This window comes from Carya illinoinensis, chromosome 3, assembly GCF_018687715.1.
Source record: "Carya illinoinensis cultivar Pawnee chromosome 3, C.illinoinensisPawnee_v1, whole genome shotgun sequence".
Classification (NCBI taxonomy): Eukaryota; Viridiplantae; Streptophyta; class Magnoliopsida; order Fagales; family Juglandaceae; genus Carya; species Carya illinoinensis.
Genome location: NC_056754.1, coordinates 51,766,756 through 51,779,196, shown reverse-complemented (window position 1 = coordinate 51,779,196; position 12,441 = coordinate 51,766,756). Strand labels below are relative to the sequence as shown.

Genomic DNA, 12,441 nt, shown 5'->3' with positions numbered 1-12,441 from the left:
ATAATAATAATGAAAAGAATGACAGGGATATGAATTCATCAATCTTTTAGGAGAAGTGGAAATATTACAAATAGAAGGAAATTAAGGAGGGTAAATGCAAAAGAGGAGTGAGGGATCAGGGGTATAAAGCAAAAATAACTCCAACAACGTAAAAAGTAGACCTACCTACCAAATCCAACACTAACTTTAATTGCAACCACTCGTCTTTCTCACCAACTCGGTCAAATAACATCCCCGCATTACACACATCTTATAAATTAGAAATAAATACTTAAAAAGAGCCCCGAGTCAATTGCAGTACCTTCTCCTACTCCTCTTCTCCACCACCTCCCATTTATATTCCTATTTCCTCATTTCTTCCCATTTCCTTTTCCATCCCCCTATCTCTCTCTCCTTCTCTCTCTCTGAAGAGTCTGAGAGAACAACAACTACAGCTAGCCATGGGCAGATCTCCTTGCTGTGAAAAAGAGCACACCAATAAAGGAGCATGGACCAAAGAGGAAGATGAGCGACTCATCAACTACATCAAACTTCATGGGGAAGGCTGTTGGAGATCTCTTCCAAAAGCTGCAGGTAAGTTTAATTTCCTGCCTTTTCTCTGTCTCTCCCCCATACCTGACAGATACACATGAGAGAAAGATGAGAGAGAGATTTTGGGTTTTGTGTTTAAGGAATATGGTTGGTTTGAATCATATATGTAGGTTTGCTTAGATGTGGCAAGAGTTGTAGACTAAGGTGGATAAACTACCTCAGGCCTGATCTTAAGAGAGGAAACTTCGCTGAAGAAGAAGATGAACTCATCATCAACCTTCACAACTTACTTGGAAACAAGTACGCCATAAATATTCCCTTCAACTTTTAATGTCATTTTGATTCCTATTCTGAAAGTCTTACCTTTTTATTTCTGAAAAAAAAGCTACTTTTGATTTTTACTCTTTAAAGTCAGAATATATCTGATGTGGGTTCAGTAAGTTTATTTTCTCATCAAAACTTTTGCTATTTTCATCTCAGATGGTCTCTCATTGCCGCGCGCTTACCAGGAAGAACTGATAATGAGATCAAGAACTATTGGAACACTCACATCAAAAGAAAGCTCTACAGTCGTGGAATTGATCCTCAAACTCACCGTCCACTCAACGCCGCCGCCGCCGCCGCCGCAACAACAACAACCATCAGTACTGCCACCACTACTACCAACATCAGCAACAACAAAACAAGTGCAAACAACGAGAGCCAATGTTCTCTCTTTGAAGTGCAAAATTATATGGCTCCAATATTGATGCAGCAAGTGCCTGATAAAGTACTCATGAATCCAATTAATGGCAGTACTGTTATTGATGCTAACGTAAAGGTTGAAACTGAATCAGCAGAAGAGTCGAACAGTAGCAGTGGAGTGACCACAGAGGAAGTGTTTCCTGAACTCAACCTCGACCTCTCCATAGGGCTGCGGCCATATCAGTCTCAAAATCCTTCTACCAATGTAAAAGAGTTGAAGCAAGAACAACCGCAGCAGCAGCATAAGCAACAGCAGAAACAGGTTTCGTATCAGTGGTATGGGAATAATGTTAGTCAAGATACTGTATGTTTGTGTTGCCATTTAGGGTTTCAGATCAACAGCGGAGCATGCAGCTGTAAACAGCCATGGGGGACGACTTTAACAGCTGAGAATCTCTATAGGTATAAGTAAACTTGAAACTAGATCCTGATCAAGCTTGGAAGTTAGAAGTAGTTTCAGACTTTGATCAGTAGTAACTTTGCTCACATGTAATCTTGTGGTTGGAAGAAGAATGATCAGAAATATTAGTTGGAAGATTTTGCTTTCCCCCCATCTAACAATTAGAAGAGCAGCTAGATTAACAGCTTTAAGATATAAACTATTCATAAATTTTTCACAACCTCTTTCCTTCCTTCAAGTTGTACGTTTCTTGTTCTTGGGTTTTCATTTCCATATTAATCTTATTTTAATTACTTGCTAACTACTTAATTTTATATTTAATATTTTCTAGTTGGGGTGAGAAAATAGGTATTGATCATCTCATCTAGTCCAAACATTAATACTTATTAATTTTAAAATTTGGGGATGGACCCTAATAATATTCTTCCAATTTTGTCAATAACTCATGTTAGTATATATTTATATTAATTTTGACGAAATTTATAAAATCCTTGTCATGTTGTATTTGTGCTTGAATTTGTACCATTTATGAATGAATCCAAACCCAATTCGTTTAGTTAAGCGAATATTCAAACTTTTCAACCCTAATCCCATTTATTATTTGAACAAGTTATATAATCTCTTAACACTAACTCGCTAATTTTGTGTCGGATTCATGTAATGTTTGCGGGACGTTGTAACAAGAATTTTCATCTAAGTTTTGAGCCACATCAAATTAATTTCATCATGTTCATGAATATGAATTAATGTACTTGAATTATTTAATTGAACGAATCAGAGACCTTAATCTTATTTTGCTAATTTCATAAAAGATCATTTGCAGAGATCGTACAAAAAAAATATTTTGTCTACCGAATAATGATATTGCTTCATATGATCAAAGGGAAATGGGAAACCCTAGGCAGTTCGACGAAGGGTCTTTGCCACCGCCATGAGTAATGTTTAGTACAAGTCCGAAATGTATAAATTTTATGTAAGTATTTTATAAAAATATGGATGGCAATAAGAAAAAAAATGAATTTTTTATATTTTTTTACAGTGAGATTTACTTTTTCATAAAAGACTTGTGTGTGATTTGTGCATTTAGAATTTATAAATATCATTTTTCTCAATGATAAACATTAAAACGTATTCATATTTCAAATGATTCAATTTATATTATTCATAGCAAAATGAAAATAATAAAATTATGTGTGGAATATTATGGAAATTGTAAAAAATATTTATAAAAATAAATTACGTTAGATTCTATTTTAATGATAACGGTAAAGGAGAGTACTATGGAAAAAGAAAACGAAGAGGCTAGAAAAGTGCCTGGCTAGCTAACATTCTTCTCAATACAACGTACGTACGTACGTACCTAGCTAGTGAATTCCAGAGAGGAAACTCAACGTAACTATACAAAAGGAACTGATCTGAATAACCATAACATGAGAGATTGAATGAGGAAATTCCCAAAACATGCTTTCCTTAAATTACATTCAGATGAAATGATACCATTTTCCTTAAATTACGTACGTACGAGGCTCATGACATATATAGAAGACTGTTTGGAGCTAACAGCTTGCACTGTAATATGTATGTATGTTGATATATATTTTATTTGAATTTTAGAAGTTTAAATACAAGACAAATAAGTACTTATTGTTATTTGTATGAAATTAATATTTCTCCAATATCATTAAATAGTAATTAGATCTTATAGAGTTCACTTTTTAATTTATTTTTATTTTACAAGTTTCAAAATTATTATCATTATAATTTTTATAAATATTTATATAAAATATAATAAATAATTTAATTATTTTAATTTTTAAAATAATAATAATATTTAATTTTTATTTCAACTCATGTCCTGTCAATTTAGTGTCTAAACGGCGCCTAAAAAACGGTGGAAGGAAGGTAACCCAATTTAGGAGATTTGAGGGCAAAGTAAATATCACGTGAAAGGAAGAATTGTGAATTAAAGAAAGTTGTCCAAACCAAACCTAAACTCAAACTCAAAGAAACAATAAAGAACATGAAAAAGGGTTTCTGTGAATATGAAATGGATATAATATTGAGTGTTTGTGGGTGGCTCCTTAATTTCATGTCCTTGTAAACAGTTTGGGTAGGTAGATTGGGAGGGTGATGTCAGTGAAGACAACCACCCCTCTGTCTCTGCTCATAAATTCCTGCTATCTTCTTCCCTTTCTGTCATTTTCTGAAATCATCTTTTCTTTTTAATTAATGGTTTGGTTTTTTCCTACCCACATCTTTCTTTCACACAATTTTTTTTTTCTTTTGTCTAATTCTATTTGTATTCAAACGATAGTTCACGAATTTATCATTTCCCTATATTATATATTATATATAATTTTTTTTATTAAATATGTAATATATAGATAATGAGTAGATTAGAAAGAATAAAATTAAAAATAAATATAATATATGATATGTGTAAATGATAAGTAACAAACATCTCATTCTTCTCGTTAAAGGGCATTACTATTACTTGTGGGGCTGCTAGCCAGAAGGTTGGGGAGTGCAGAAGTTTTTCACTTTACTAAGTTACTTCGCCTCTTACCTAACTATTTGCTGTTTTACCTTACCGACGCCCACATTCATAGGAACAAAATTCGAGAAAAAAAAATTGTCGCCACAAAAACTTTTCAAGTCCGAAGCTTTAGAGGTCCATATTGATTCATATACATGCATATGTGAAATCATATTTTTTAGAAATTCAATTTTTCATATTAGCAAAACTCTTACATTAATTTATATAAATTTGAGATAAAATAAGAATAAAATATTATCATTTTATTTTTTTTACTTTTTTTTAAGAGTTTGCAATTTTTATGTATTGAGTTAATACATGTAATTAACACTTAAAGAAATTCTATTAGCATCCAATACATGTACCCAAAACTTATGAGAGAGAGGTGCACAGATTCAATCTTTAAATATGTAAAATATTTGAGTAAAATATTTTTTAAGAGTGAATAAGTAAAATATGTAGAAAGAGAGTGAGAGGAGAGAGAAAGAATTAGTAAAATATGTTTTGGAGAGTGAATAGTAGATCTTTAAACATATAAACGTACTGTTCATAACTAAGCAAATATTTGAAAATGCATAATTCAATATAGATAGATTTAAGCTTATATTATGCAAATATGACTTTACATATACATATGCATAGACCAATGTAGATGCTCTTAGGGTTGGAGAGGCCATCAAAGTTGGTCTTACGTAAGGCTGAGCATAAATCTAAAAATCTGACTCCGATCCTAACTCTGCTCTAAAGTCAGAGTTTCTTTTTTAAGAAAAGTTAGAGTCGAAGGTGGAGGTGAACCGACTCTGATCCGCTTCGACTCCAATGCCTTGGCTCCAACTCCGACTCTACTTCAACTTCACTCCAATATTGTACATATTTAATAAAAATATATATTTTTATTTATATTAATCATATAAATATAATAACATGTACTAATAATGTATGTCTACTAAAATGTATAATAACATGTAATACTAATGTATAATAACTAAAGTATTGATTATGTAGATTTTATATAACTATATCCTATATAGTTAGTTAAACTCAATAATATATATACTAGCATGAGTAAATTATTATTATAAAAATATTTATATTCTTTATACATTAATCATATATATTTTATATAACTTGTTAAATTTAAGGTTTCAAGTTTCGTATAATTATAAATCTACATATAGATTTTGATAATAACAAATGAATTCAAAGAATAAAGGAGTTTCAAGTTGTCCACATAATGGAGTCAAACACATCAAGAAACCAAGCATGAGGAAGAAGGGAACAAGTTTACATTAAAGTCATAGAGTAATGTTGTAAATCTCTTAAAAATTTGAAATTAGGATTAAGATTCAAAATTAATATTTTATCATAAAACATTAACATACATTTTCCACATGTGTATGAATATTTTGAAAATTAAATTGAAAAATTTTGAAAGATGATTGATTGTCATCTTTCATATGTGCATGACATGATTAAATATTTGAATTTTGAAAATATTAAAAATGATTGATTGTCATCTTTCATATGTGCATATTTTATTTGAATATTTTCAAAAGTGATTGATATTCTTTTTACTTATGCAAAAGATAGATGATTTTGTTTGAAAAATTTGAAAAGTAAAGTGCGCTCTTTTCGTTATCTGCAAAGAGTAAAAAGATTAAGTTTGCAATTTTTGAAAAGTAAAATATGCTCATTTTGTTATATGCAAAAAGTAAAAAGATTAGGTTTGAAATTTTTGAAAAGTAAAGTGTACTCCTTTTGTTATATGGAAAAAGTAAAAAGATTATATTTGAAATTTTTGAAAAGTGAATGATGTTATCTTTGACATATAAATCTTTTTAAATTTGAATATGAAGTCTCATGTGCCTATAAATAGATCATTTGAGAGCTTCACATTTACAACACCAAGAGCATACAACATTCATTCATTCTCTCTTCTCTAAGCATTGAGACTTAACTCTTATTCATTTTGAAAGATATAATTTACGCTGTATTTTTCTTATTTCACTCATTGAAGAGTGTTTTCTGATAACCTACCCACTATCAGCTCTTGTATCAGTAAAAGAATGTGTATAACCATTGTGCATATAGAAAGTGTTCTATACAAAAAATAGTTGAATCACCACGTGTAAGATGATTACACGTGTAGAGAGTGTTCTACACAGATCCTTTGTAATAGTGTTGTTCAAATGTGTAATAGATTTCTATCACCACCTAAAGGAGGTTAAATAGTAAATTTGAGAATTCTCAATGGGTAGCTTGAGGCAAGGACGTAGGCAGTGGAGCTGAACCTCGTTAACATACTGAGTTTGATTCTCTCTTACTCTTACTCTTTATATTTATTGTTGTTTCGTATTTTGTTTATATTTTATATTGTATATTTGATTTATAATTGTTATTTTTTTAAATATAACTCAATTCACTCACCCTCTTGTGCTAGTCATTTGGGCAACATAACTATAACTTATAAAGTGAGTTAAATACTAGTATGAACAAATGTACCTAAAATAATACACTTTTACTATAATAACATGTAACACTAATGTACCTAATATACCATGTAGTAGTAATGAATAGACTACAGTAATCAATCTATGATTCTATAATAACTTATAACATGTAATACTAATTTTGTTCTTTTTTCTTTAGGTACAAGTTAGAGTGAAATTCGTTACAATTTGTATTGTTTCTTTTGTTGTAAATTGTAACTTGTTGATGGAATTAAAACTTGATGGATGATGAGCCATGAGTTGATTGGATAATTTGGGAGAATAGATGATGATGGATAATTAGTTTGTAATTTTGGTTATGTATTTTAAATTTTTAATTTTGTATAAATGATTTTAATTTGTAATTTTGGTTATGTATTTTAAATGTATATCATAGTTGAAAAATTTCTTGTTACAAGTTTGAATTTTGTTTTATTTTATAGTGTCCAAGATTTTAATGTGTGTATCAAGTTCTAAGGATGAAGGATCTTTGTGTAAATGATTTCTTTTTACAAATTTGGTTAAATAAATTAAAAATTAAAAATTATATTTAAAAAAAATTGATATGGAAGCCCAAATCCGATTAGAGTTCAAAATTATAAAATTAAAATATCAAATGGATTAAGGAAAAAAAATTCAATAAAAAAGTTTAACTCCAACAACACCGACTCTGAAAAGTTGGTGCTCAACCCTAGTTATATGATGAGAATCTTTAATCCTATATTAATAGTATCTTATATGTGGTGGAGAAAATATTTTTTGAACTCAAGTTCAAATACACCAAACCTCCAACACATACACGCATGGTATTGGTAGATTCTTTGGTCATGGATCTTCAAAATACGGTCAATCCCATTTCATTCCCACCTGCATGTGACCCCCACACGCCGATATCTAACGATAATGTTTTTTCAGCTCTAGCTACTCGACTATATTCTTATTTTCTCCAAACGAGAACATGGAAGTAATGGTAATGAAGTTCTTCTATGAAATGCACCACATTAAGAAAACTGTAGTCAAAACATAAAACAATCTCTTAAAGTGATCAAGATAAACTACAAGAAGTACAAGAAGATCATGCATAGTCAAACACAATTAAGAAGATAAGAAACAGACTCCTAACTACAAAAGACATTGAGCAATTATGAAGATATGTTCTACTTGTAAGTGGTGTAATATGATGTTAATGATTTATAGTCAAACTACTTCTCTAGGCTCTTGTTATTCATAGATTACTAGTCCAACGATATTTGTAATTGTTGCTTATAAATAAACAAAGTTGTATCGATTGGGGCAAACCAAAATAATTTAGATCAGTTTATTCTTCAACATGGTATCAAGAGTCTCTCGACTCGCATCAATTTTTTTTAATAGAGGATCAAGGCACTCAACCGCTTGACCCCACCATCGCCCCTTTAGTTTTCACTCAGTTAATAACTTAATCATTTCACCAAACACCTTCCCTCCATCAATTACCCCTCTCAACAATTTTGTCCCTATCAAACTCAATCATGACAACTGCCTACTATGGAAGGAATAAGTTGTTCCATACCTCAAAGGACTAAACCTTCATGGCTACGTCAATTGCTCCACTCCGTGTACCTCCCTGCTTCTCACCAACCACACAAATCAGTCGGTCCCATATCTGACATACACCCCTTGGACTCTACAAGACCAATTCATCCTCAACGCCTTGAACACCTCCCTCTTCAAAACAAAACAGTTCTTGCACGTGTTATGAAATGCTTCACCTCTCAGCAAGTCTAGTCTACTCTAGAATAGATGTTCACATCCACATCTAAGGCACAATCCATGAATCTCTACTATCAATTGGCCACACTCAAAAAGAGAAACTCTTCCATCACCAACTACTTCTAAAATTCACCACCTTAGTCGATGCCTTTATCGCTTCAGATCATCCATTGAACAATTTTGAGTAGGTGTCTTTCTTCTTAGCTGGTCTAGGCCAGGAGAATATGGCTCTTTCGTAACATTAGTCACAATAAGAGTGTATCTGATCTCTCTGGAAGACCAACTTTCAATTGATTTGAATCTTATTGATACAAATATGGCCTCATGTTCCAGAATCAGAAAAGGTGGTCGAGGTGGTTGTTTTTCTCCCATTATGGTGGTTGCGATTCTAATTTTGGCTCATATAGAATCAATCGAGACAGAGGCAAGGGTAGTCATGGCCTTTTGAAAGATCTAGTATCGAAGTAAATTTGTCAAGTCTGCAATCATACTAGTCACACAACAATTAGATGTTATCACAAATTCAATGAATCATATCAAAGTGGCTCTCCATCCGCACTTCAAGCTTTTTTCACAGCCCCCTCGCAACAATCTGATGGCCAATGGTATCTTGATTCGAGTGACTCACATCATTACCTCTAACTTGGCCAACTTGAATATCAAGCCTGATGAATACACTGGTTCAAAACATATCTAGATTGGCAACGATTTGGGCTTACCTATTAAACACATTGGCACCACATGACTTTCTAGTACTAATATTTTCTTTTTAAAAAAATGTTCTCCACGTTCCTCACATCAACAAAAATTTACTGTTTGTTAAACAACTCACTAAAGATACTAATAACTTATTTGAATTTCATTCACATTGGTTTTTTTTGTGAAGGATCAAGCCACAAGGAAAACACTCTTGTGTGGGCTGAGTAAACATATTGTATACTCTTTCCACTTCCACCAAAGCTTCTTTACCCAATGCCCTCGTTGGGAGGGTGCCTCAGTTTCTCAATGCCACTCAAGAATAGGTCACCCAGCCTTTAACATTGTTTGTCATGTCTTGTCACAGTTTTCTTGACCTATTGTACCTAGTAAGTATATTTTCTCATGTTTCGCATGTCTTAGTTCTAAAAATAAACAATTATCATTTTCTGTTAATTGTAAGTGGGTCTGCTCCTCTTGAATTAGTATTTAGTGATGTTTGGGATCCTTCCCCAATTATTTCTAAAGATGGTTTTTTTATATTATATTACATTTTTTTATTCCTTTTATTGTTATACTTAGCTCTACCCCATCTCATGCAAAAGTGATGTTACAAATGTTTTTCGTCAATTTCAAGTCCTTGTGGAATGATTTTTTAATTGAAAAATTAAATTGTTTCAATCCTACTCACGTCCCTTGGAATCTCTCATCGTTTACTTGTCCATGTACATATCAACAAAGTGGTACAATCAAATGCAAACACTGCCACATAATTAAAACAAGACTAGCTCTTCTTCATCATAGTCATGTTCCCCTTTAATTTAGGGATAACGCTTTCTACACAACGTGTTATCTTATAGACTGTCTCCCCTCACCTCTTTTACATAAAAAATCTCCATCGAATTGTTGTTCAAATGTACTCCTGACTACATAATTGGGTCTAGTAGGAACAAAACACTGAGACCTTGCTCTAAACCGCAGATCAACAGCCTTGCTAAAAGAACCCTCAAATTTGTTCGGAACTTGACCACCACACGGATTAAAGAAACAAAAGAATTAGGCAAAAACAACCCAGAGAAGACAGAAAGCACAAGACTGGGCCTCTTAAGAACAGAACATAGAGACCTTCCACCAAAATGCAGATGAACAGTCTAACAAATAGAACCACCATGTTTCCTCTAGAGGTTGAACCATACAACGAGAAACAAACAAATCATCCCATCTCATACCGTCCTATTTACTCAGCCTAGTCAATCCCGAGTTTTCAACTTCTCCAGAAAAAATAAGCAGAAAACAAATAAATCATCTCAACTCCTGCATTCCTATTTACTCAGCTTGGTCAATCCTGTATTTTCAACTTCCCAAGACAAAACAAGAGCAAGGCAACCACAACAGAGAATACTAGATCAGAGACGACAAAAAATAAGGCCCCAAACTGAAGAGAGAAAACCACGAGCAAAATGTGTCAAAAGGAAAAAAAAAAAACACAGAGATACTCTCCAGACGGTAGAGTCGAATTTGCACTGAAGTTGACCTCCAAACAGATTAAAGAAACTAAACATTTAGACAAAAAAACCAAGAGAACACCAAGAAACACAAAACTAGGCCAAGTAAAAACAGGACATAGAGACCTTCCTCCAAACCCCACACACGAAATGCATCAGAAGAAAAAAACAGAGAATACCATATCAGAGGCGAATAAGGCCCAAAACTGAAGAGAAAAACCACATACGAAATGAGTCAGAAGAAAAGAAACAAAGAGAGATACTCTCCTGACTGTCGATGAAGACCTTTAGAAAAAGAACCCTCAAATTTGCACCAAACTTGACCTCCAAACAAATTAAAGATGCAAAACAATTAGGCAAAAGAGACCAAGAGAAGACAAAGAAAGCAGAAAACTGTGCCGAGTAAGATCAAAACATAAAGACCTTCCTCTAAACGAAAAATGAACAGCCCTGCAAAAACAACCCTCAAACTTCCTCCAAATTTGACCTACAAACAGATCAAAGAAATAAAATAATTAGCAAAAAAAAAAAAACAAAAACAAAGAGAAGACACAAAACACAAGACTGGGCCTCTTAAGAACAGAACATAGAGACCTCCCTCAAAACTGCAGATGAACACACCCTTGCAAGAGGAAACACAACATTTCCTCTAGACTGAAGTTCAAACCATATGAAGAGAAACAAATAAATCATCTCATGTCCTGCAGTCCTATTTACTCAACTCAGTCAATCCCCTATTTTCAACTTCTCCAGACAAAACAAGCACATGGCAACCACTACAGAGAATACTAGATCAGAGAGATCGTGTAATAAGGCCCAAACTATAGAGAAAAAAGCACACACAAGCAAAGAGTTTAAATTTAAAATAATAATAATAATAATAATAATACAGAGATCCTCTTTCAACTGTATACGAAGAACCTTAGAAAAAAGGGCACTCAAGATTTGCTCTCCACTTGACCTACAAACAGATAATAAAAACGAAAGAATTATGCAAAAAGAAACCAAGAGAAGATAAAGAAAACACAAAAAGGGCCTTGTAAGAATAGAACATAGAGACCTTCCTCCAAACCACAGATAAACAACCGCAGACTTGAAAAAAGTATATCCCAAAAATGCTGACCCAGTATAACTGGAAAGACGAAAATACCAAACAAGAAATAAGCAAAGCACAATCCACCTGGGGAAAGGATGTTAACTTCGCTTTCAAACAAAATTAAAGAGCAGAGTAAATAGTTTCCGAATAGAAAATAGGCCAAAAAACTTTTAAAATCAGAAAACAAAAACAAAAGGAGAAGCTTCATTGCGCCACTGCCCCCACACCTAATTCCAACCCTTAATATCAAACTTTTGGCCCATTTTTTCACACCATACACAAAGGACAACATATATTTCAAAACAAAAGAAATAAATAATATGCCACATGATTTCCTTTTTTCCACTCCAACAGTCAAAAAATATATTCTGAAAAAATATCCGGGCAATTTTCACGATATTGGTAGTAAGGCAACTAGCTAACAGCTAACAATCATTTAAAAAAATGAAAACAGGACAAAGGAAAGCAACATCCAGTATGTATAATTAATAAATGAAAGCAAGCAAACCTGGACACAGCACTTAGATGAAGAATCTACAGGGTGCATTTTCTTACAAGATACCAATAAGTAAAGGGGTACATATTCTCACCAACTTCTATGTACCATGCTTTCATCTCCATTCATCTATGTACTGACTTCTCATGCAAACGAACTTAGAGGGAGAGTTTTTTGGGGTTTGGGGGGGGGGGGG

General features: G+C 32.8%; 1 protein-coding gene across 1 annotated transcript; it reads left to right on the top strand.

The window, feature by feature from the left end:
- Positions 1-276: 276 nt before the first annotated feature.
- LOC122305224 (myb-related protein 308-like) lies at positions 277-1,810 on the top strand. Its single transcript, XM_043117589.1, has 3 exons — positions 277-573; positions 702-831; positions 1,012-1,810. The coding sequence occupies exons 1-3, from the start codon at positions 441-443 to the stop codon at positions 1,685-1,687; spliced, it is 939 nt and encodes a 312-aa protein (XP_042973523.1). The 5' UTR covers positions 277-440; the 3' UTR covers positions 1,688-1,810.
- Positions 1,811-12,441: the final 10,631 nt, after the last annotated feature.